General features: G+C 43.5%; 1 protein-coding gene across 1 annotated transcript in view; it reads left to right on the forward strand.

The window, feature by feature from the left end:
* BMP6 (bone morphogenetic protein 6) overlaps positions 1-24,964 on the forward strand; it is a 198,796-nt gene that overhangs the window by 154,145 nt on the left and 19,687 nt on the right. Inside the window, exon 2 of the mRNA XM_075555279.1 lies at positions 4,889-5,081. Coding sequence (XP_075411394.1) covers positions 4,889-5,081 — 193 coding nt within the window. The remainder of the gene's footprint in view (positions 1-4,888; positions 5,082-24,964) is intronic.

Genomic DNA, 24,964 nt, shown 5'->3' on the forward strand with positions numbered 1-24,964 from the left:
TCATTGTGGGGGAGTCGCAAAGACTGGGACCAGAATGGCTCGATTATAAGTAGTTCAGCACACTGCGGTCTTATTTCATCTTATGTTATTCTGAAAAGACGATGGGGGAAAGTAATTTAGTACCTTGCTCTGCATCACGTAATTAACAAAGAGGGGGCTTGCGTTCCAAATCTGCTTGGTAGTTTGACATTTCGTCCACAATTAGCTACGAGTTAGTTGTACATTAGGCACCACCAAATTGATAAATCTAATGCTAAGAGGTAGCAGAATAGATTCTAAGGGCTAAGCTCAAAACTTGCCTCTCTCCAGTTTCTTTCTTCTCCTAGTCCCTGAGCTGCTCATAATCATATAGTTTGAAGGGGAGTTGATAAACTCATTGGAAACATTACAGTTGTGCTACAAGGCATGCAGATGCACCTACAGGCAGTCCCTAGTTCTGGTCTCAAGTTAGATAGGGTTCGCTGCTAAGGTCACTTAGTCAAATGCTGGTCTTACTCTGTCGTGTATGCCTTCCTAGACACAAATCACTAAAGAAGCACTTTTAGACGCACTAAACCGTCTTAAATATAATAGTACTAATAACTATGATTTTATATCACAAAGTAGTTCTTGTTTATTATAAACCATAAGAGGTACCTCAATTGTTGTCTTTTAATAATAGACTTAATGGGGGTTGGTTCATAATGGCATTGTACCTAAATTGGGCTTTCATAACCTGGGGTTGGCCTATATAGCCAATGATCGAATTTTCTTTATTGTTTGCATTCGTGTGCACCCAGAAGTGGCTTGGAAAGAAGAGCCTAGTTATCAACTTCTGAAAAATCAGCCGTTGGAAAGCATGTGGAGCACACTTGTCCTCTGGCATGCACGGGATCAGCTTGCATTGAATCAACTGAATGCCCACAGGTTTTGTTTGGTTTTATGAGCTGTTGCCAGTGCCTATAATGGACCTGGGTAGGGAAATGAAGGGCTTCGGGCATATGTCAGTGACTGGTAGCTGAGATAACACGGGGACAGTGAGGAAGGTTTGGGGGTTTTGAGCTAACACACATGGAGAGATTCCGAAAACTGTATTTGAAAAAGCTTTGGTCAAAGAGCTTGAAAGGAAAGGACAGCAATCAGAGAGTTTGGGGGCTGGAGGGGAGGTGCTTCCTTGGGGACGACTTTTAAAAAGCAGAAGATCATTTGGGTGTGGAGAACTAGAGTGAGGGAAGAGATGGGAAGAAAAAGGATGTCAGAAGCAGGACGTGGTTTGGGAAGAATCGTGAGCAGTTTGATTCTACTGAATTTGAGATGACACCTCGTACTCATATCCTACAGGACAGGATAGAACTGCCCATGTGAGTTTCCGAGACTTTAACTCTTTACAAATGATAAAGCCTACCCTATCCTATAGGGTGGCTGTGAGTAGACATGAACTCAATGGCAATGAGTGTGGTTGGGGGTTTGGTATTTTACAGGGAGAGATGATGAAACCAGGGAGACAGACAGGTTGGACAAAGTCACGGTTGGTTCTAGGACCCACTTCCTTACAAAAGTACCACAGTTCTGTTGTGGGTAAAATATCAGTTTCTGATATGTCTATATTTTTTACCCATATGCCTTAGGTGGGGTTTTGCTGCTCATTTTTATCCATTGAGCTCTGGAGAATCTTAAAAATCGTTCTTCCATGTGCAAGAATGTGAAGAATGGCATACTAGTCATTCATTTGGAATCTTTGAAGATATAATTTATTTCACACTCCGGGTACTTGTTCAGTGACTCCATGACTTCCAAAATTTTTTACAAGTTGGCTTTGTGTTAATTCTGAATGAGTGTGGACTGTACCCCATGGGCTTTCAATGGCTGTTTATTTGTTCTTCATTTAGGACTTTTCTTCCAAGGTGTCTCGAGGTGGACTCAAACTCCCAACCTTTCAGTTTGCACTAGGCTTCCAAAGCAGCTGCCTTGTTCCGAATGTTCTGCAGATGAACATTCCAAGAACTCTAAGTAGAAGGAAGTTCAAAGCTTATGACCTCATCTCAAAGTCACATTATAGTCCTGCTGCTACATTCTATTGGTGTAAAGCAGGCCACAGAGCCAGCCCAAGTGAATGGACTATCCCAGGGTGTGAACACTAAATCCACTCACAGGGTTTAGTGCGGGGCTGGGAGCTGGGGGCGGAGACATCTCTCCAAAGGTTATTCACCAAGATTTTCACATACTGGGATTTTTGTCTCTTTCAACATTTCAGTAACTGCAATATCTTAAAGTTACTCCCTTATATCTTGCTTCGTGTTTGTATTCTTTTCCTAATGGTTTGTATTAACAGATTGAAAAAGTCTGTGAAGAATTCTAATGCATGCTCTCAAATCCATCTGAAGAATAAATTTTCACTTAGCCATACGAAAACTAATCACCTAAAGGGGCCTATCAAAAGGCTCTGTGACTATATTTTTCAGAAAGTCTCTTTGGAAAAACCAAGATGTGATTCACTTTTTAACCAATGATGATAGCGTATCAAAGTTAAAAGGCAGATCGGTTTTACAGAAAAGTGATACGCGATCATGTGTGAGTGAGTGTCCTTGGGTGAACTTTCTAACAATATTGCTTTTCATGCTTAGCCATTAATTAGAAAACCTGCCCTCTGGTTGGGAAGTACCATGATTTACTTTCTCCTTGGGTTCCTTTCTCTATATTCAAGCCAGAGCTGTTTGGTTTTTGTTTTTAGAGAGAGAACCTGAATGCACAAGATTATTTTTGCACTGGTCATAAGGCCATTTCAGAAAATACTTTAAGATCACTTGTGGACACGGCTGAACTTTGCTTAACGTATACACATGCCATTGTCTGCTTAGCTTCTCCTCAAGGGTGGTGGACTTTTAAAATGATTATTAATATGAAAGCTGTTAGATTTTCAAAATTTTCTTCTCTCTGATGATTATGGACAATACGTGTGGGAAACTGGAAGCGGCAAATTATTTGATTTTTTTTCTGTCCACAAACCCTGAGAAAACAGTGCCATAAAAAATTAACTTCCTCATGAGATTTCATTGTGGTCATCTCATCATTAAGAAAAAAAACTGAAAGTAGAGAAACAGGCAGAAATGTTCCCTAATCTGGGGAAAACAGTCAAGGATTTACAGTGGGAAGCCACAAACACTGCCCTCCCCCTTTATTTTTCCCTTTACAAAGATTATGAGTTACACATCTGAGGTTTGTTACCTTTTCTCTCACAAAGAGCTTTCTAAGTTGACTGAAAATTATTGTTAGTTATTGACTTTTTCTACAGTTTGTTTTTATTCAGGGAAAGATTTCATTTTTTAAAATTATATAGACTCAATCCCATCCTGTTTTTCCTATTCAAATAATTGCAACTAGCAAAGTTCCTGATTGATGATTAACTCCATGCCTCTTTTCTCTTATTTGAGATTCTGGTGGTGTAGTGGGTCAGACTGCTAACTGCAGCAAGGTCAGCCGTTCAAAACCACCACCTGCTCTGAAAGAGACATGTGAGACTTTCCACTCTTGTAATTTTTTGAAACACATGGTGATTCCAGCAGCTTCACAGTATTGAGGCTTCGTCCCCTCCAATGTTCCAGACTCAGATGCAACTAGTATGGAAGAATTTTAGGGAGGACAGCCTTTTTTGTGTGGAACTTTGATTGAAAATGTCCACTGAACAACGGTCCAAATGTGACATCCCTTGAAATGCCGTAATGCCTCTGCTCCCCTGCACTCTACCCCCCCCCCCACCAGGCCAACCTCCCACCACAACTCTGCTCATGGTTACCGCTTAACAACTGTTGACAGTAAGACGAGAGAGCGCATGGGGGCCCACGACTGCCAGACGTGTTCATAGTCACCACTTCACTGATTTTTATAGCATTCCTGTGGAGGCTGATTAGACCCATTCTCATGTGTTTGTTTTTTTCTTTTCTTTTGTTTTTAATCGTTTTATTAGGGGCTCATACAACTCATCACAATCCGTACAGACACCAATTGTGTCAAGCACATTTGTACATTTGTTGCCCTCATCATTCTCAAAACATTTGCTCTCCACCTAAGCCCCTGACATCCGCTCCTCATTTTCCCCCCTTCCTCCCCGCTCCCCTCTCCCTCATGAACCCTTGATAATTGATCAATTATTATTTTGTCCTATCATGCCCTGTCTGACATCTCCCTTCACCCACTTTTCTGTTGTCCGTCCCCCAGGGAGGAGTTTATATGTAGATCCTTGTCATCGGTTCCCCCAACCCATTTTTGTATATGGAGAATAGTCTCTGGGTGACACAAAGGGGTTGTGCTCAGCTACTATCCTGAAGATTCACAGTTCCGACCTCCTCATCAGCGAAACCACAGAGGCCTGGTGTTCTGCTTCCATTCGAATTACAGCCAGGAAAGCCCTGTGGAGCAGTCCTGCGCAGTGATGCATGGGGCAGCAGGAGTGAGAAGCCAGGGAACAGCAATGTTCTGCTTAGTGTTTTGCTTTGATACAGAATCTCTTAATTGAGATTCTGGTGGTGTAGTGGGTCAGGCTGCTAACTGCAGCAAGGTCAGCCGTTCAAAACCACCACCTGCTCTGAAGGAGACATACGAGACTTTCCACTCCTCTAATGAATTGAAACACATGGTGATTCCAGCATCTCAAAACTGAAAGCCGAGAAGTTTACATCCCTTGTGCCTGTGCAAATGGTTTAGACTAAACATTTAAATGAAAGAATTTCGAGTCTAAGGATGTTCTGTAACCTTTGGGTAAAATAAAGGATTTAATGGAAGCCTGTGTGATAGCATTAGCCGCTGTTTTGGTAACCAGCTTATAGCGTAACGTGGGGGACTTTGGTGAGGTGAGCCTGTGGCACGTAGTCAAGTAACAATGCTGTCACTCTCTCTTGTTTAATCTTTATAGTGGAGTACGACAAGGAGTTCTCCCCTCGTCAGCGGCACCACAAAGAGTTCAAGTTCAACCTATCCCAGATTCCTGACGGTGAAGCGGTGACGGCTGCAGAATTCCGAATCTACAAAGACTGTGTTGTGGGCAGTTTTAAAAACCAAACTTTTCTTATCAGCATTTACCAAGTCTTACAGGAGCATCTGCACAGGTATGAAGGTTCCAGGAGACCCCAAAGGGTAGGGCTGGACCACGTGTCTCGCCTTGTCATGTAACGCACCTGTGTCTGTGGAAGGTGGCACAGAGTTCAGGGTAGGTCAGGGCATGGAGTTCAGTTCAGTGTGGAGATGATGAAGTGTCTGTTCTGCGTGGTAGTATTGAGCTGGCAAGATGATTGTTGAGGGTTCCCCAAGTAGTTTTTCTTCCAGTGAATGACATATGCTAAATTGGATAAGTTACAGGAGATAGAATGATCGCCACTGTCACTTAGCCCTCCCAAAGCGTAGCTCAATTGAATTCACACATCAAGGTGATTTAAGGATTCCTACAAAGATACTAATTGAAAAAAAAAAAAAAGAAAAGATACTCATTGAAGCAAGCATATGGTTGCATTTCTGCAACTGAGATTTTTTCATCTTGGAGTTAGTGAGCATGTGTGTGTACATATTGACCAGTTGGGTTTTTAAAAATTATTTGAATAGAAAGAACACTAGATCCACCTATATATATGAAAGCTGTAAACGCACTGTCATTGAATCGATGCTAACCCTGTAGGACAGGGTAGAACTGCCCCTGTGAGTTTCCAAGACTGTAACTGTTTATAGGAGTCAAAAGCCTCATCTCTCTCTCTCTGGAGGACTGGCTGGTGGTTTCAAACTTCTGACTTTGCAGATTGAAGCCCGGTGTGCAGTCACTAACAACACCTATATATATATATATATATATATATACACACACACACACATTATTAGTTTCCTGAAATGAGACCAGACCCTTTGCTATGAGAATGACAACAAATTTTCCTACTGTGGCTACCTGGGAAAAAAGAGCGCTCCCATGGAGTGGCTGGTAAGAGGGTAGGAGATACTGAGAGACATGGGCTATTACAGCAGTGCGACCTGTTTTACACAAAAAATAAGTCATGCGAGCAATTTTGGGATCTGTTTAGCATGAAGTCGTACACATGGTGCACAGGAGATGAGCGTGGCTGTGTAGTTCTCAGAGTGCATGAGGTAGAAATTCAATATATGATACCAGTAAAGATGAAAAATTAAAGAGAGAGCATAGAGGGGAGGGAACACACCTTTATGCATTTCCCAAAACCAAAGTGTCTACTTTATAAGCCAAAGTCCAGAATCTTGCAGCGGTGTTGGAAATCTATTGACATTCCAAGAATTTACAATTTGAGGAAATGCCTGTGACTTGTTGATTTATGGATGTGTGTTTTGGGGGAGGGAGGGGTCTAGTAAGCAAGATGCACACTGTGGTGATAGCAAATGTTAAGTTTCCCCCAAAAGATTTACCTAAGTTTACAAAACATGGCCACCGCCGGCCCGCTGTGCATATTTGTGTCTGTGTTGGGGGGATGGGGGGAAAGGAAGGGCGATGCCAGGATTTCTGGACATGTTAGAGGTTTTATGTGATATGTGAGTTTTCTTAGTTCACATACTTATTTAAAATCTATCAATTGTGCTATTGTTAGGTTGGACTAAAATTTCAAGACAAAAGAGAAGTTTTATGGAGCCATATATTTGCTCCTAAATAAAAGTGTATGCAATAGTGGCTGAGGGTCTTTTTAAAAGAATGATGCTAGACTTTTCTTATATTTCACAGAACATCGGTACCCAAATGGACTCCAAAGTATTTCTTTGGATGACTTTAGGCATTGGTTTTCAATCTGCCTACATGTCCCCTGATGTTCCTCTGGCAGAAATAACCCACTGCTACTTTTTTTTTTGGTTTTTGCTTGGGAATTTGTTTGGAATACTTGCTTTTCTCTTTCTTGCAGGAAAAGTCTTGTAGTAGCAACAGGTTGGGAGATTTGTAACTGCAGAGCTTTAAAAAAAAAACATCTCCTACTCTTAAACATAAAAAAGGATCTAGCAGACGTTTGTGAGGTTTATACTGAATTCTAGCCAAAAATGAGCAGCTGCCTCGTGCTAAATACGATGGGGTCACTCCTTCTTGAGGCCAGCAGCGAGATTGGAAACAAACCCCAAACTATCTCAGCTTTTGATGGCTCTCTCGCCAAGCCCAGAGCTGCAGCTTTCCTGCCTTCTAGGACACGAGTGTTGGCCACGCGCGGTGTTTCCTTTTTGTGCCCAAGCAGAGGGGGAAGCAGCGGGAGATCATCGCGCTGTGGAAGAGCCTGATAGGCTGCAATGTAGAGCATTTCGCCAAAGGACCTCAGACTTCACGGCATGACTCCTGAGACAAGGGTTTGATCTCCCAGCTGCACCAGCTTGGGGGTGGGGGACGGGGTGGCCTGCAAACGGTTCTCTGGGCTTGTGAAGAAACGTATTTGTCTAATCTCTGTATAAGTGAAACTCGCAGTGTTTCATAGATTCACTTAACAAATGGTTGGGTTGCAAAAGAGTTGGCTGAGTCACTCAGCTGAGGCTGGAGATGTTGGGCCCCCTGATAGCAAAGCCGGCAAGAAACACTCACTAAAGGAGGTCACTAAGGATTCTTGGTAGATAGACTTAGCTGTGAACTCGGAAGAAGTATGTTCCTTTGATTGATAAGAAGCCATGGGTCTATATAGTTCCCCCCCCCCAAAAAAAAAAGTGACAACTCGAGTAGATAGCAAAGCATTTGATACCTTACTCAGGTATGAAAACCTACTGCTATCCAGCAAAGTCGTCGTGGGTTTCTGAGGCTGTCAATCTGAACCGAAGCAAGCAACCTCCCTTTGCTCGTGTGGATCAGCTGGTGTGGTAGCATCAACGGCCTAGCAGTTAGCAGTTCAGCACTGAGCACACAGGGCGAGGACTAGCAGCCAATACTTTCCACCGTGGATGCTCTGTGCACTTATTCCCTCTGGGATCGTGTGGTGTTTATATTTTAAAACAAGTTTGGGGGTAGCCGCTGGCGATTTAAGCCACTGTCTTTCTGATGACACTGTTGAAACTGCATTTGTACAGCACAATGGAGTATTGGTGGCACAGTGAGTTAGGTGTTGGACTGATACTTGCAAGGTCAGCAGTTCAAACCCACCCACCAGCCACTCCAGAAGATGAAGTTATTTCTTCCCATGAAGATTTACAGCCTCAGAAATCCCAGGAGGAACTCTGCCATGCTACAGCATTACTCGTGAGTCAGAATTGAAAACAGTTGGCTTGATCTAGTCTTTTTAGGGTGTAACCGTGTATCCATCAGATAGGTAGGGCAGATTGAGATTCCCCTTTACAGCAGCTGTTCTTAACCTGTGGGTCGCAACCCCTTCGGGGGTCAAATGACCCTTTCTCGGGGGTCGCCAGATTCAGAACAGTAGGTAAATGACAGTTACGTAGTAGCAACAAAAGTAATTTTGGGGGGTCACCGCCACATGAGGAGCTGTATAAAAGGGCCACTGCGTGAGGAAGGTTGAGAACCCCTGCTGTAGAGAATGAATCGTAGCTCCTGTGAATTTTTCCAAGTCCAAATAATCCCCATGCTTCCCAAAGTCATCCCAGGGACGCGGGGACGATCCTTGAGTAAAGGTGAAATGCTAGAAGGAGGGCAGCAGGCTTCTCTGGGGCAGCTTCCTTGTAGCATGCCCCCTCCTTCCGACCACCAACTTCCTTAGCTTGGATGTGAACAGCCCAAGGGTGCGTCTTAGAAGTTAGGCTTTGGCATTTGGGCTTTCCAAGCCTCCCTAAGGGAAAACTTGGTGAACGCTTTCAAACTCTTTAAAAACTGGAAGAGGGTTTTTTTTAAAGATTCACAACAACTGACAGAAATGCGATTTCTCTTGACAGAACCCTGCGGTCGATAAGTCAAGGATGGCACACTACCCATTGCCTTCATAACCGAATGTTTTAGCCAATGTTACACTCAATGGCCATTGAGGAGTTAGGAAAGGATGCCCATCCTGTCTGCCTTGGAGATTAATAAACGAAAACAAGGTCATTCCCATGGCGTTGGTGCCGGCTCATAGCTACCTTATCGGACAAGATAAAACTGTCCCGGATACTTGTTTCTCTAATCTCAGAAAATTCCTCTGTTTTAAAAAATAGGGGGTATAAAATTGGCATTTATATCACCTAATCATCACCCAAGAGGGTAGCTAGGTGTTTATGTTTTGTACAAGTGATGTTTGCCAATGCGTCTCGGTGTATTTACCTTTACCTCAGTATTGTCATCGGGCAGGACTTCACCACTACCATCCTTCCCAGGACTGGGTGGCTCTGACCCTGTACATATTGAGAGGTGAGTCCTTGGAGAACAATTCCAATGTCAGTTCTTTACTGGTGTGTGCCCCAAGTCCAGACTGGATTAAAAAAAATGCCAGCCTGGTCCGAGGGAGACATCCATTCAGCTCGGCCCCTCGGCCCCAGGAGCATTTGGCACATTCTATAGTCCTGACAACTGGAAGGAAGACATTCCCAGAGCTGCCTTGGATATAGGAGAGAATCCTACTTTAAATTTCATGTGCTATAAAGCCAGGACAAAATGGTGTGCCAGTTTCAATACATATATGTTTAGTGACAATAGGTACTGTCATTCCATAATTCTACAGTCAACTAAAGGGTTTTCTAGAAAAGGTTAGGTTAAGGAGCCCTGGTGGGGTTGTGGTTATATGTTGGACTGTGATCTGCATGGTCGGCAGCTCAAAACCAAGAGCAATTCCGAAGAAGAAAGACTGGGCTTTCTACTCCAGTCAGTAATTGTCTCAGAAACCCAAAGGGGGTCCCTGTGAGTCCACACTGACGCGAAGGCAGCCAGAGTAAGAGCAAAGGTACTAGGGACGGGGGGCTGATTTTCCAGAAAGCTGGGTTAAGCACAGGCTGACTTGGGCTTATTGGGTGAAGAGTTTTACGTTTATTCACATGTGAAACTCTGACAGATGCCGCTCATTCCTAGAAGCAGAATCTTAGCTGTGGAGGGAAAAATGTGAAATTGTTTATTTCAGATTTGTCAATGAACACAAGGGAGCTATAGTTTTCACTTACGTTCTCAGACCCCTTTACCAGTTCTGTCAGTACCGCACAAGGACTAACGAGCCAGATGGACTCAGTGTAAAGGTTGCTCTCAGACACCAACAGTCCGCCCGACTCAGTGACATTGTTGCTGTTCATGATACGGATGCATGTTTACTTTTGCAGTCTCTTAGCTCTCCTCGTGCCATTTTGATGCTTTTAAAGAATAGAGTTTTCACCTATGTGTCTTCTTGGGTTAAAGGCTCTTTCCACTCTTCATAATTTAATTGGATATTACAGAGCATCTCTTCAGAACTAGCCGGAAGTTTTAACAGAGAGCCATGGTCAATATATGAACGATAGTCCTATTTGGTGTTGAAATCGGCCACCCTGACCCCTATTATTTCAGAAGCGCCACTTAAAACTTGTTACCATCGTGTGGGCTGTGCCTTGTGACAACCACCTGGGTATCAGACTAGAGATGTGCTCCCCAACGGCTTTCCATCCAGAGTTTTCCTATGCTGACAGCCCGACCTTTCTTCCCAGGAGCCTCTCGGCAGATTAGAATCTTCAACATTTCCATTATGAGAGCTGAGTATCCTAGCAGGGACTCTGAAATTGCATTGCTTGGCAACGTGGTCTGTCTTCCATGCGCATAATAACTTTGCCCTTCCGTGTTCCATTATGGTGCAGTCTTTGGAAGCTATTTCAAGACAGAATTCATTACCAAGTTGAAGAGTCAGCTCCTCCAGATACAAGCAGTGCAATAACACTATTTACTTCTCTGGAATGTGAAATATGATTCATAGGGTTCATCCTCATTTCAAAATCTTAGAAGGTGAGGAAGTATATCTTAGAAATAAGGAAACCACATTTCTGGAAAGAATGCCTCAGACAATGCAGAAGCCACGCAGGTGGTGTCAACAGGAATCATTTCAGACTGAATTATTACACCAATTAAATTTTCCACAACAATCAGACATGAATTTTCCTAAGAGGATTGTCATGGCACTAACTGCTGAGGAACAAAAATCACATATCCCAGGATTTTCAGTCTGGTGGCCGAGGACACAGGAGTGGGTCTGGCAGTGGGCAAGGAGATGGGCTCAGGTTTCAACATGTCGGAGTCATGGCCTCAATGCCCAGGAGTTCGTGACAACTATAGAACTGGTGGGCTCAGCAGACTGGCTAGACTACGGCAGTGTATTGATCTACTTTGAACTCTTTATTATGAATCAGGTGAAGGCTTACAGCACAGATCCGTTTTCCACTCAATAATTCATGCATATGTTGTCGTATGTTTTTTATTGCAATTGCACAATGCAACATCACTCACCTCACTTCCTCCCCGTGTTTCCTCTTTCCCTTGCTTCTTATCAAACCCTACCGAACTCTGTCCCAGGCAAATGCCACCTCTTGAAAAGGGTGTTTACCTGGCGAGTGTTATTGTTCGCTTTACAGACCGATCTGCTATTTGGCTGAAAATTGAGCTTCGGTGTGAGTTAATTTCCAGATCAAAATAAGGACGATAGTCTCATGGATTCCATCAGTCTCTATCTCATCAGTGAGCCTAGTTTGGGTCACATTTTTTCCCTCCTGTTCTTTCTAGAACCTGATAAGGTGATCCTTTTCAGAGCAGTTGTTGGTGGAAGCCACATACCATGCCGTTCTTCTGTCTCAGAGTTGTACAGACTGGTGGCCTATTTGTTTTCATCACTTTTCTTCACTCCAGACAGTGAGAGACAAATAGTTGCTTTTTTTTCTCCAATCATTTTATTGGGGGCTCGTACAATTCTTATCACAATCCATACATACATCCATTGTGTCAAGCACATATGTACATTTGTTGCCATCATCATTCTCAAAACATTTGCCTTCTACTTGAGCCCTTAATATCTGCTGCTCATTGCTTTTAAAATTCCAGTCACTACTTACCATAGGAAGATGTAGAATATTGTCTTTGTGGACTAGGGTATACCTATTGACTTTGATGTCCTGAGCTCCCAGGCCCAATGACTCATTCCTGAAAGGTGTTTGGTTAAGGCTAACTTTGTATATCTTTTCTCCCTACTTTATTCATAGGCACTATATATGCAGAACATATAATGCATATGTAAAACCTATATACATTCTGTCAAAAGTACACATATTCATGAGTGTAGATTCTCTCTTCCCACTGCTGTTCAGCATGAGTGTCTATCCATGCATTTGCTCATTGCTGGCTCTTGTGTATAAAACAAACCTGTTGCCATCATATTGATTATGACTCATGTTGACCTCATGTGTTACAGACTTGAACTGCTCCATAGGGTTTTCTTGCCTGCCGTCCTAATGGAAGTATTTTGCTAGAGCAGCGGTTCTCAACCTGTGGGTCACAACCCCTTTGGAGGTCGAACCACCCTTTCACCGGGGTCGCCGGATTCACAGCAGTAATAAAATTACAGTTATGAAGTAGCAACGAAAATAATTCTTATGGTTGGGGGTCACCACAACATAAGGAACTGTATGAAATGGTCACAGCATTAGGAAGGTTGAAAACCACTGTGCTAGAATTTTTTTCACAGTGATTCAAACAGCCAACCTTTAAGTTACTAGTTGAAGTGCAAATTGGTAGTGCCACGTAGGGACTTACATTCTATAAATTTTCCACATTTGTTTGTGTTAGTCTGGGGACTTTAGAGAAACAAATCCACAGAAACTCATGCATAAGAGAGTTTTATATAAAGATTAAGTGCGCATCAAGAAAACATCCCAACCCAGTGCTGCCCAAGCCCACAAGTCCAACATTAACCCATTAACCCATATGTCCAACACCAGTCCACAAAGTTCCCCTCTATCTCACAAAACAGATGTAATGATGCTCACTGCAGGAGGAAAGCCGAATCAGTGAGTGTGTAAGCATCTCAGCACTGGCAGGGGTCTCCACACGAGTGCTCCAGCACCCAGGGCTGCATCGGGGTAGGTCCATGTAGCTTCTCCTCAAGGATTTCTTGCAGGAACTGACTAAGGCAGCTCCACCCTGGTCCAACCATCAGAAAGCAAGAGACCCAAGAGTTCAAAAGATGAGGCTCACCGAGCAATTTATCCCTCCACCTTTCAATTAACCCCACATGTGTTTATCGGCCAGGTTAGCACAATAAAATAATTTTAATTGCACAATAAGTTTTTATGGCACAGTAAGTTTTTCAAGACTTTCTTAGCAATTCATGAACATTTCTCTAGTTCCTTAATGCTTCCCGCCCCTCCCCCCATCATGACCCCAGTTCTACCATATCATCTGTCTAGACCAGAGCATGTACAGTGGTACAGATAAGAGCTCTCAATACACGGAATCCAGGACAAATAACTTCCTCAGGAACAGAATTTTGGGAGTAGCGATACCAGGAAGGTAGGGAGAAGGTCAGGGGAGGAGGGGGAGAAAGGGGAACCCGATTAAATTGATCAGTATATAAACGCCCCACCAACACTCCAGGGGTATGAACAACAGAAACATGGGTGAAGGGAGACAGCAGATAGTGTAAGATATGAAAAAAAATCATTTAAAATTTATCAAGGGGTCATGAGGGTAGGAGAGTGGGAGAGAAGGGAGAAAAGAGAAGCTAATACCAAGGGCTCAAGTAGAAAGAAAATATTTTGAAAGTGATGATGGCAACGTATGTACAAATGTGCTTGATATAATTGATGTATGGATTGTTATAGGAGCTGTAAGAGTCCCCAATAAAATTATTTATTAAAATAAATTGTAAAATAAGCTTGCCAGTTTAAACAAAAGAAATGCGCTTCAACACTGATTGGAATCACATTAAATCTTGATCAATTTGGGAAGAATTGGTCTTTCTTGAATATCTCAATCCATGTGCCTACATGGTAGATTACTTTATTTAAAATTTCTATAATTTTCTCAACATCTTGTCATTTTCTGTTTCATGTGCATTTTTGTTAGATTTATTTTTTGTATAGAAGTCTTTTGCACTATTTTAAATGTTGTTGAGCATTCTTTGAAAAATTTAGGATTTAATTTCTGGTTGCTATCTATCTATCTATTTATATATACATCTTTTACCTAGTAACTTTGTGAATCCACTTACTAATTCTAGTGGTCAACTCTGTTAATGTGATATACTATAATAAATGGTTTTCTAATGTCAAACCAACCTTAAATCCTGAGAATAAGCACACTTAATGATTTATTATTCTTTTTTTTCAAAGACTATCTCTGCTAACTTCTGAGTTTGTATCACCTGTGGGTCTGTTTCTGTTGTGTGCTTGTTCCCTTGGGTGTTTTTTCACAATTGGTTTATTTCCGGGTATTCCTAATACTTTAAATTAAATTTTATATATTATTTATAAAATAGTTCTTGATACTATTATCTTCTTCCCTATTGCATTTAATTTTCTTCTGAAAGATAAATAAAATAGAGGCACACCACCTTGTTTTTGTTCTAATGGAGTTGAATTTCAGGATTTGTTAGGCCCATGTGCTTCTGATTTTCCCTTTCTTCTGCAGTTTAGCCATTTGGGGTCACAGCTGAATGTCTAGGGTGTTTATCAGAACTCCTCTCCCTTGGTGGGCCGACTCTAATTTTTAACTCCCCAGCATTTGATTCTGCCAAAAATTCGGCTTTGCTCTAAGCAATTTCTTGCCGCTTGTTTTCTCAGCTTCTCACCCCATGCATACATAGCTTAATATTTGGCAAATGCCTCAAATGGAAATATTGCCGTTCAAGGCAGCCAGGTCTTGAAGAGCCAAGGTCTTTGAGGAAAGAGACTGCAGAGAAAGTGAACCCCAATTTCTATGAGATCACTTTTATGAGCTCACTTCAAGCAGCCTCTTCCCTCTGGGGCTTCAGACCTTTAAGTCCTAGCTGCTAATAGTACTGCGCTATGCTCTAGGCTGCTGATTTCTTGTGTGTGTCTATATGCAATGCGTAGGAATTGAAAAAATGCCTTGAAATACAAAAGCATGCATGGGGAAAAGAGGGTGAGAGTGAGGGTGGACAGCTTACCTCAATGCATTTCCATTCTGTCTGAGAACTTGATTCTTAAACTTTTGCTACCTTGGCTGCTAAGATGTCTTTCTTTCTTTCCTCCCTCCCTTTCTGTGTTTAGCAATGTTATTGGCATGTAATTCATAGATCATACAATTAAACAGTTGAGTCACATGAAAAAGTGTTGTGCAGTCCTCACCACAATCAATTTTAGAACATTGTCTTCTTTCTTGTACTCACTGATGTTGGCTCCCCCACGTAACCCCAATCTCTCCTGCCACACCCCTAAAAATTTAATCTAGTTAAGGCATTATAGATTTACACTGGATTTTTTTTTTTTGGTAGTTAGTTCAAGGATCGTTTGCTGGCCCTTAGGAGTGTTTTCCAATCCAGTCTGTTGGGGCACCATGCCCTGGCCCCAAAGTTCACTTTCAGCATTTCCTGGGGACCTTGCCACTCCATTCCCTTGCTGTTCCGCTGCACTCCCCCAGTGATTTGCCTCGGTGTGGTGGGATCAGGTCAGGTGCCATTCCCACACTGTGTCTCTGGTGCTGTCCCCTGTATCGCCCTGAGTCACTGAGGGGCATCATGTCTCATAGTGGGGCCAGCCATGTTTCTCTCTCTGTGGACTGGCTGCTCTACTCAGGAACATTATCCTCACGGCCTGGTGGGCCAGGCTGTGCTCCACTGTCTCCTCCTCCCCCTTCATCTGCTCCCATGTGCTCTGATCAGATATGTCCATCTCCCGGAGCTGCAGAACCAATGTCGTCCTCTTAAACAAATTCTTTTCGGGGGAGGGGTACAGTGGATTTCCTATATAGAAAAATATGCAAAACAAAAGAAAAATACCAAGAACAATAGCAAAGAAAAGCAGAAAATATTAAAAACGAGAACAATTTTAGATGGGTCAAAGTCAGATCAGCAATGGTGTGTTAAATTTTAACCTAACCATATCTGGAACTAGCCAGTTTCCAAAGCATGCTGTCTGTTAGCAAGCTGTTCCTGTTCCAGTCTCTGTGCAGAGGGAAATCACTGGAGGCTGGATCCACATGGAGATCCTGCATCCATGTTGCAAACCAGGTGCTCAGAATTTACACTCTAATGCCATCCCCTCCTCCAGTCCTTGATTTTACTATTTATAATCTTTGAATCACACCGGCTTGCATACTTCTGGGTGGAATCAGCTGAGACCTCACTGAGATTGCTGCTTTAAGACCCCAGATGATGTTCTTTCTGATAGCCAGGCATAGACAGTCGACGCTAACTAAGATGTCTTTAAGACTTTTTATTTTTATGCAGTGTTTTTACTTGGTTCTCATGGAGATGGTCATTTGGTCCATCAGAGCTAGAAATAAAATGCTGCGACGTATCATTTTTAAGTTATTTTTATTTGAAAATCTTTACATGGAATATCCACAGTCTACTGAGATTTGGATTCATTAACCCAACGGTGTAGGTCTTTGAACAGAACTGAATCAAATCATTGGTCCAGGTTCAGAATCTGGGAGAGTGTGCTTTTTAAAAAGCATTAATTATGGACTGATTATATATTTTACTGGACTTCGGGGTTGCCTGTGGAAATGGGGATAAAAGTCTAATCTTTTCAGATATCTGAGAGTGCTCTCCTTTTGAAGAGAAAAACAAATTTGAGAAAAGCCAGGATGTAGAACACTATTGTGGTTTGGTAAAAGACAATCGAAGCCTTTGATAACTCTGCCCAGCCACACCTGTTTCTCCTTTTCTGTCTGGCTTTTGCAGATAGGATCCTCAGGGACTCCTGAGATCTCACTGTTGCTGATAATCTCTGGCTCACCCAGTGTGGGCCCTGGGCAAGCATTGAACGCCTCAGTATTTGTTCCTTGGCCCCTGAAAAGCAGATAATATAGCTGACCTCATAGCTCAGGTTCCGTAACTCGTTAGTTTCATCTCAGTCAAGTTCATATTCCCTCCAGCTACAATGATCTGCCCCAAATTTTCTTCTTCAAAGACCCGATGTAATCAAACTCTGCTCCCCAATCTGTTCTTTGTAAGGCGTGAAATACAAGCGAATACAGGAGGGATACAAGAGAAGTGCTCAGTCCTTCCTGGGGAACGGCAATGATGGGTGATGGGTAGGGGCACCAGTCCTTGGAAGGTGTTTACTTGCTTGGGAACCATTGAAGAGAAAAGCAAAAAGGTTTTTGTTTCTGGAAACTATGTCATAGGTGTTAGTCATTCCCAGAAACCAATGGCTGTGATGTTCCATATAATTCCTTTGCAGAATTATATGCCATTATTGTGTCTGAACTCTGATGAGAGAGGGCAGGTTAGTTAGCTATTAGATTTGCATAAAGTAGTGTTTTTCATCTTTTAAAAAAAACAGGGGCTATGTGACCCAAAAGGACCGGTTAGGTAGCCAGGAAGTTGTGTCAAGTGCTGGTTCCTTTGCCTTGTTACCCTGTCTTAGGACACAGAAGGCAAATATTGTACAACACTGCTGCTTTGGACTTCATCGCTTGTGATCAGGGTTCTGCCAGTCCCTGAAACAATCAAATGTTACTGTTTTTGGTTTTGTTGGTTGGTTTGCTTTCCTGATTATGGGTGTTTATTGGGGAACCTAGCAGATTATAAAATGCTAAGAAAACAGGTCTTTTGTCTGCATTGCCTCTTCTCAGCCATACTGGCAAGCATTTCTAGACTGTCCTGTTGTGGGAAGAGTTGTACAGAATCTTGGGACCCTATCACTTTGAGCCGTAAGTCAGTAAAACAGTTGAAAGTAATACAACTGGTATTTAGTGGAGAGACTGTATGAAATTAATATAACTGGTATTTAATGGAGAGACCGTATGGTTCTCAAAATGTATCGCCAGATCACCAGGGAGCCTGTTAGCAGTATACATCATCAGGCCCCACTCCAGACATACTTAATATAAAACTCCAGGTGTGGGTCCGCCAGTCTATGTGTGAACAATTATCTTGTATCCCTCCTGTATTCGCTTGTATTTCATGCCTTACAAAGAACAGATTGGGGAGCAGGCTAAATTTGAGAACCGTATGATAAAAACCCGAGCAGTACTGGAACTTATCTACCTGTGTTCAAATCCTAGCTTTGCACCTATTGCCTGTGTAACTATGAGCAAGCTTGTGTCTCATCCGTAAAACCCGCAATACTATTCACACTCCACACTTCTTATGGAGGACCCCTGAGGAGTGCAAACAGTTAAAGTGCTTAGCTGCGAAGCAGAAGAGTCCTCCTGAATGACTCAGAAGAAAGTTCTAGCGATCCACTTTTGAAAAGTCCCACGCCGAAGACCCCACAGAGCTCCGTTTTACTCTTGTGGGGTCCCGATGAGTTGAAGTCCACACCGTGGCAACCACTTGGGTTTTGTAGACGTCTTAATGTGGCTGTGAGGAGTGAAGATCCATACAAGCACTTAGAACCGTCAGGTAGTACACACTAGCTATTTGTCTGAGATGTTCATTTACGGAAAGCATACCAGGGGTCCTCAAACTTTTAAAACAGGGGGCCAGTTCACTGTCCCTCACACCCATTGGAGGGCCGGTCTATAGTTAAAAAAAAAAACTATGAACAAATTCCTATGCACACTGCACATATTTTGAAGTAAAAAAAACAAATGGGGCAAAAACACCCGGCAGGCTGGATAAATGTCCTGGCGGGCCGCATATGGCCCGCGGGCCGTAGTTAGAGGACGCCTGGCCATAGAGCAAAGTGATTTGCCTTGTTTTGTGAAAGATGAAGTGTCTCTTACAGAGTGAAGCTGCTTTACATGGATTAATGCTCCTCTTCAAACCACAATTACTGAGGTAAAATCTGGGTCATCTGAAGTGGCATAAAACTAGTGAAACAGAATGGAAGCCATATCTGACCTCCTCGGGTTTCACCAAGGAGAAGGAGAATCCAGCTGTTCCCCAGCCTAGGGCCAATCGGTCGCAGCCCTTCATCCTTTTTTATCCTATCCTGACACCCAGGCTGCCTCTATGGGCATTCTTTTCTGCTGGGTTTGATAATTTGTCGCCAAAGAATCCACAGACAACACTCATGGCTGTGGGGCGTTATTAGGAAAGCTAATAGCTAAAAATGGTAAACGGTTAAGATGCATCTATTGGTCCACAGCAGCTAAGTCGCACACCAGTGCTTAGTTTCTGTGCCATGTGGTCCGTTGGCTTTTGCCTCCATGGGCCAGCAAGCCAGCTGTTGCTTTGCCTCCCAGCCCCATAGTCTCTGCAATACAGTTCTCTTCAGTCTCATGATCTCCTTGCCCCAGCCTCTGGTCTCAGCCTGGCTCTTTGCTCTGTCTCCTGGGCTCCTTGCCTCGGCCTCTGGTACCTCTGGTCTCACACTCCACCACTTCAGACCGAGATCTCAGAGGTGCTCCACTTTTGTCTCTTCTTCCTGAATGGCCTGAGAATCCCCCCTACTGCTTCCGAGACAGCTCACTTTAGATCCAGCAGAATGCAAAAATTGACCAATCTCCTCATAGCAGTTCCACACACCCTATTTGCATGCTCCCACCCAGTCATCTGGTGGGAAAATATTGGACAGAAGAGCCATGCCAAGTGCTTTCATTTCACGAAGTCATGGGAAAGTTAAATAGCCAACAGGACAGACCAAGTCACCCAGGGGCCGTGAGGATTTTGCCCAAACCCTAGTTTTTTGTTTTCAGTATCAGGGTAACAATCCCATGGCATTAAGTACATTCAGCATGCTGCACAATCATCAGTACTGACTGTTTCTAAATGTTTTTATCACCCCTAACAGAACTCGGTGACTCTCAAACACGTCTTTGTCCCAGCCCCTGGTAGCCACCAACTTAAAACTTGTATCTCTGTGTATTTGCAAATACTCATCTTCCTTACCAGGCTGCGACACATATTTTACATGGAAGCAGCACCTATGACATGTGTTGAAAGCAGATTTCGAAGAAACCGCTTGCTTCTCTTGTTAAGTGGCAAGTTCAAATGCATCTGATTTCAGGCCACATTTTTACACACTAATACATCCATGTGCCATTCCAGAGGCGGGTCCGGCCGGAACTGTTTTAGTGACTTGCCATGAATAGTGTTTCTTAGATATCTGAGTTATGGCAGGCTTTGAGGGTGAGCAGGCTTTGAGGGTGAGGCTTTGAGGGTGTTTTAAAGTTTTAAAGTTCCCGACTGGTAAAGTAAATACATATTAGCTGTGTTCTTCCTCCCACCACAGAGACAGTCTGCAGAGTAAGGCTGGTGGATTGAGCCAAACCAATCCAAACCAAACCAAACTCACTGACATCATACTGGTTCCAAGAGTTCCCCATAAGCTGAGCCTCTCCAGTCCACATTAGTCCCTTTCACACTACCGGATAATTCTCACACTACCATATAAGTCCCTCTCAAGATCTCCCAGCTTGGTCTGCCCTGAGGCTTTCACCCATCCCTTGTGAACCCAGGCTCAGTGTTTCCCACTTGAGCTCAGTTTGCTAAACGTCTCTGGTCTCCTAGTCGTGGGCAGGAGCCTGGACCCTGATTTTCCGTTGTGGGTGCATCCTTCAGCACCTGTGTGACTTTGATGCATGCTGTACCTGTCCGCAGTGGGAGGGACACACCAGGACTCCCCTCTGGGGCTGGGTGAGGAGTCAGGGAGAGGGCCTTGTTTCTGTGAGCCCTTGTTATTTATTCTCTGTGAGAGCAGAATCCAGTGATTGTATGACGAGAGCATGTTTTTCCCTCAGTTCCCTTCTCAAGAGCCCGAGCCTCCTACATCTCAGACTGCAGACAGCCTCACAGCCATTGTGGAGAATGGAGAAATGTTCATGTTCAAGGCTCAGCTGTGATACCGCCTTCTTTTTCTTAAACGCCTCGTAGGCAAATCGCAATGGGCCTTAGACTCATTTTACAGTCAGACAGGGGCAGATTCTGTGGTAGAAATTGCACCTCTGTGTGGCAGTTCACAAACAACGCATGCACCTACTGCGTAGCTGCCATCCATCAGTAGAAAGTTGTGTGACTATGATGTGGAGTGGGTTTCAGTACAGCTTCAGCATTATGGACTTGGAAGTGACCTGTATCTAAAATCAACCAGTGAAACCCCTCATGGTCTGCCCTGTAACCAGTCCTGGGGATGGCATGGGACCGGGCAGCCAATAGCAACAACCAGAACAGACAGAACCAGCTGGGATCGTTGGTGACTCTGTCATTGCAGAATCCCCACTGACCCTGTAGTGTGAAATGAAGCCCATGGTTTTTATTTCTTCTTCCATATCATGGTTATTAATTTTTCTTATCAAATGCTCTACCACTTTGCCACAAGGATAACTTTAGATTCATGTCCTCCTTCTTTTGTTCCCGCTCTTCTCCTTGTCCCTCTTCTCAGTCCCTCCATTCCTTTTTATATTTTCACTTATTGCACTCCTATTTCCTGGATTGTAGATTCTACTTCTCAAATATAAAAGCACACATTAGCTCTTCCTACCAGCTGCCCAGCCAGCAGTCATACCTGGCGCTGTGTTTACCTAAAACTGTGCCGTTGTTGTTAGTTGTCCTCAAGTCGATTCCACATCATGGAAAATATACACGGAAAAATTACATTTGGAATAATTCTTGCATTCCTTCACTCCGTGTGTGTAGAGTAAAACAGACCAGCTGGCCTGCCTTCTGAGGTGCCATTAAGTGGATTCAAACTGCCGACCTTCCAGCCAGTAGTGTGTTTGGCTCTGCTTGCTGGGAGCCCGTTGTATCACGAAAGCCATGCAAACAGCAAGCACTGCTCGTCAGCAGCCGTGCCATATGCTCACCCTCTGTATCTCAGAGGCAGCCTTCGTGTTGCGAGCTGTTGATCCTGTCTAATGGTAATCCCAGGCACAGTGGAGTAAAATACTGTCTGGTCCTGTGCCGCCCCGTGCTCAGTTGCATATTGGATGGCTGCAATCCAAAAGGTATTTTCATTGGCTGCTTTTCAAAAGTAGATCTGTTCCTTCCTAGTTGGTCTTAACCTGGAAGCGCTGCTGAAGCCTGTCAGCATATAGTGACACACACGCCTCCACTGGCAGGCACGTGGTGGCCGTGCATCAGGTCATCCTGTGTGGAAGGTGAGAATTCTACCACTAAATCAGTCTCGCTGGGTCTTCATTCTAGAAGGTTCCTGCCAAATTCTGCCCCTCGGACATAACTTTATCCTCTGCTTCTTTGGGGGCCATGGCTGCTGTTGCCACCATACTGTTCAGAATGTCTGTGTTATTTCTGGATAAGGACTTTCTGTAACCTTCCAGAAGAGAATTTATGTCTTTGCACATCTTAACTTCAAAGCTTTGGACTCGCAATCCCCTCTTGCTGTTTTCCATGAACACCCCGTCTCTGTGCTCATAGTTGCTTAAGGAATGGAGGGGTAATTTGTCAACAGCAGGGTGATATATACATGTCAGAGAGAGCTTTCAAGATGGCTGGCTGAAGACGGCCCCCCGGCAGGCTCTGGTACACAGCTGAGTAAACTGCTCTTAGCTGGACCCAGTGTTTTGAGATCGGAAAAGATGACAATAGAGTTTCCTTCTGACTCCAAGCAGTCATGAAAGCTAAAAAAGTATTTGTTTTTCCCCTGAAGAATCTGAAATTTCTATCTAGGATAGTTCATTAGCTTCACAAATATTTGTTAGGACAGAGATGAGGTTCATTCTTTTGTCAAGTTCTCCTTTTATAATAATCTCAAATGTCATAATAGAAAATGCTTTCACTCCAAACTTAAGTTGTAGTCCTTCCACTTACTAAATTTTGGTCTAAGTTGCATGACTGTAACCTGTCTGTCCCTCGGGCTCCCCATCTGGAAAATGGGGACAATGATACTTAGCTGTTAGCATTGTTAGGGCAAGGCATGTGAAAGCAGTTCTATTTAAATGTACATTACTGTTGGCTAATGAAAACACTGCATAGCAACTGAAAAGTTGGCAGTTCAAACCCACCCAGAGACAGCTCTGAAGAAAGGTCTGGTGATCTGCTTCCAGAAGCAGCACAGCTCTGGAGCCATTCTCTACTCTACACATATCAGATGCCATGAGTCATGGACTACTTGGCTGAAATTGGCTTGGTTTTTTTTTGTTTGTTTGTTTATAGGGCTTCAGAATTACAAAGTCTATCTCATTAAGTAATTCTAATATTCTATCCTTACAAGACATTGAAGCAAAATATTTCCAACACCAAGGGATTTGAATCTCTTCAAAGAAGTTCCCTGCGATGGTTAGAGATTAGGTCAACTAAACACTCCTAGGTAAGGGTAAGGGAAGAACCCAACCTAGCAATTGGGTCAGTGCTGGTGATACTTCCTTGGGGCAATAGCGTTTTTGTATGAGAGAGCGTGACCGAGCAGAGTTGAATCTTCTTTGGCCCTTCGCCTTTTGCTGGAGCTGGGTCCTGAATCTGGTTCCTCAGTCTCCTGTTGTGTTGCCTGCCAATCGCAGGAGCCATCAGTGGACTGCTGATGGTGGATTCGTTGGGCTGTTTTGGGATTCATATTTTGTTTGCATCCACCAGACCGTGCCCCTGCTATCCTGCTTCCCACTGATTAACTTCCATGAGTCAGGAGAAACCTGACTTGAACTGGACTGAACTTAACCTATTTCTATAACTCTATAAGCCATTTCTTAATAGACATTTCTTTCTATATACAACTCATACAAGCTCTCTGGTGTTGCTTTTCTAGAGAACCTAACCACCCACCACACCCACACCCCCGCCTACCTACTTTATGGTGGGAACCCTAGGCTAGTAGCTTTGGACTGTAAACTCAGAATCAGCATGGTTTTTGAGTCACACCTAAAATGTCTATCCCCTAGTATAATGTGTGTGACAGTTACATAACTTGGGAAGGGGTAGAGTCTAGCCTGTCAATCAGGCCATAACCGATGAGGCCTCTTTGTGGGCATGGCCTTCTCCTGAGGATTCTGGGAACTCTGTTCTTCCTCTCTGGAGGTTAGGCACACACTCTCCCTCTTCTTCATCTACCTGCTGACAAGACACATGGAGCCAGAGCCCTAGAGCTGGAGAAGCCACGTGGAGACCCACGCCAGTGCTGAGATGCTTTTACCACCACTGCACCCACAAGACTTTCCAACCAATGGCCTGTGATCTTCCTGCACTCAGTGTGATTGCATGTGTTGCATGAGTCTGAAGAGGAAATTATAGACTGGTATCAGACATATGGGCTAATATCGGACTTATGGACTTGACTCGGACTGAGATGGGATGTTTGCTTAATATATAATTTATCTTTATATAAAGCTCTTCCTTATACAGAGAGCCTCCCTTGATTTGTTTCTCTGGTCTACCGAGACTAACAGAGTTATGTTTTTTGACAACAATGACAAATGCAATAAATATTCCTTATAGAAGGGCAGAAGGAGTAAACGCCTTAAATTTCCTTCAGTAAACCCGGGTCATATCTCCTGGCTGTCCTGGAATAAACTTTGAAATCCCTCCACTTATGCCCACAGGTGCCAAGTTCACACACACACACACACACACACACACACACACACACACAAAAGATTCATTCATCAGTGTTCGCCAGTCAGATGCCAGGATTCAAAGGAAAGTACAAACAATTATTCAGAAATATGATGTGGCTCTTTACTGCCCCTTATTTTACTGGAACTAAGATTCAAAGGAGAAAAAAAATCACCAAGATCTCTTTAAAATGTTAGAGAGAGCAAAGATGTAGCTTTGAGAACTAAGGTGCAGGTCTCAAGCTGGGTCCTCAAGAGAAGCCAACTTTATATATGCATATATAGAGAGCAACTTAAATCATGAAAATGTTTTCATTGGGGGAGGGGACAAGTCTGAGGCCAGGCAGCTTCCAAGTCTGTGGGTAAGATGTTAAGCTGGCAACTTCTTCTGACTCACATATCTTTTAGACTGGTGAACCTAAAATAGGTAGGAAAACCACAGGCTGGTGCAGCTGAATCCTAAGTCAGCAGGTAGGTCAGGTGGCAGATCACTTAGCAGATGACTCCCAGGATTGGCAG

Source organism: Tenrec ecaudatus, chromosome 7 (genome assembly GCF_050624435.1).
Source record: "Tenrec ecaudatus isolate mTenEca1 chromosome 7, mTenEca1.hap1, whole genome shotgun sequence".
In the NCBI taxonomy this organism is placed as follows: Eukaryota; Metazoa; Chordata; class Mammalia; order Afrosoricida; family Tenrecidae; genus Tenrec; species Tenrec ecaudatus.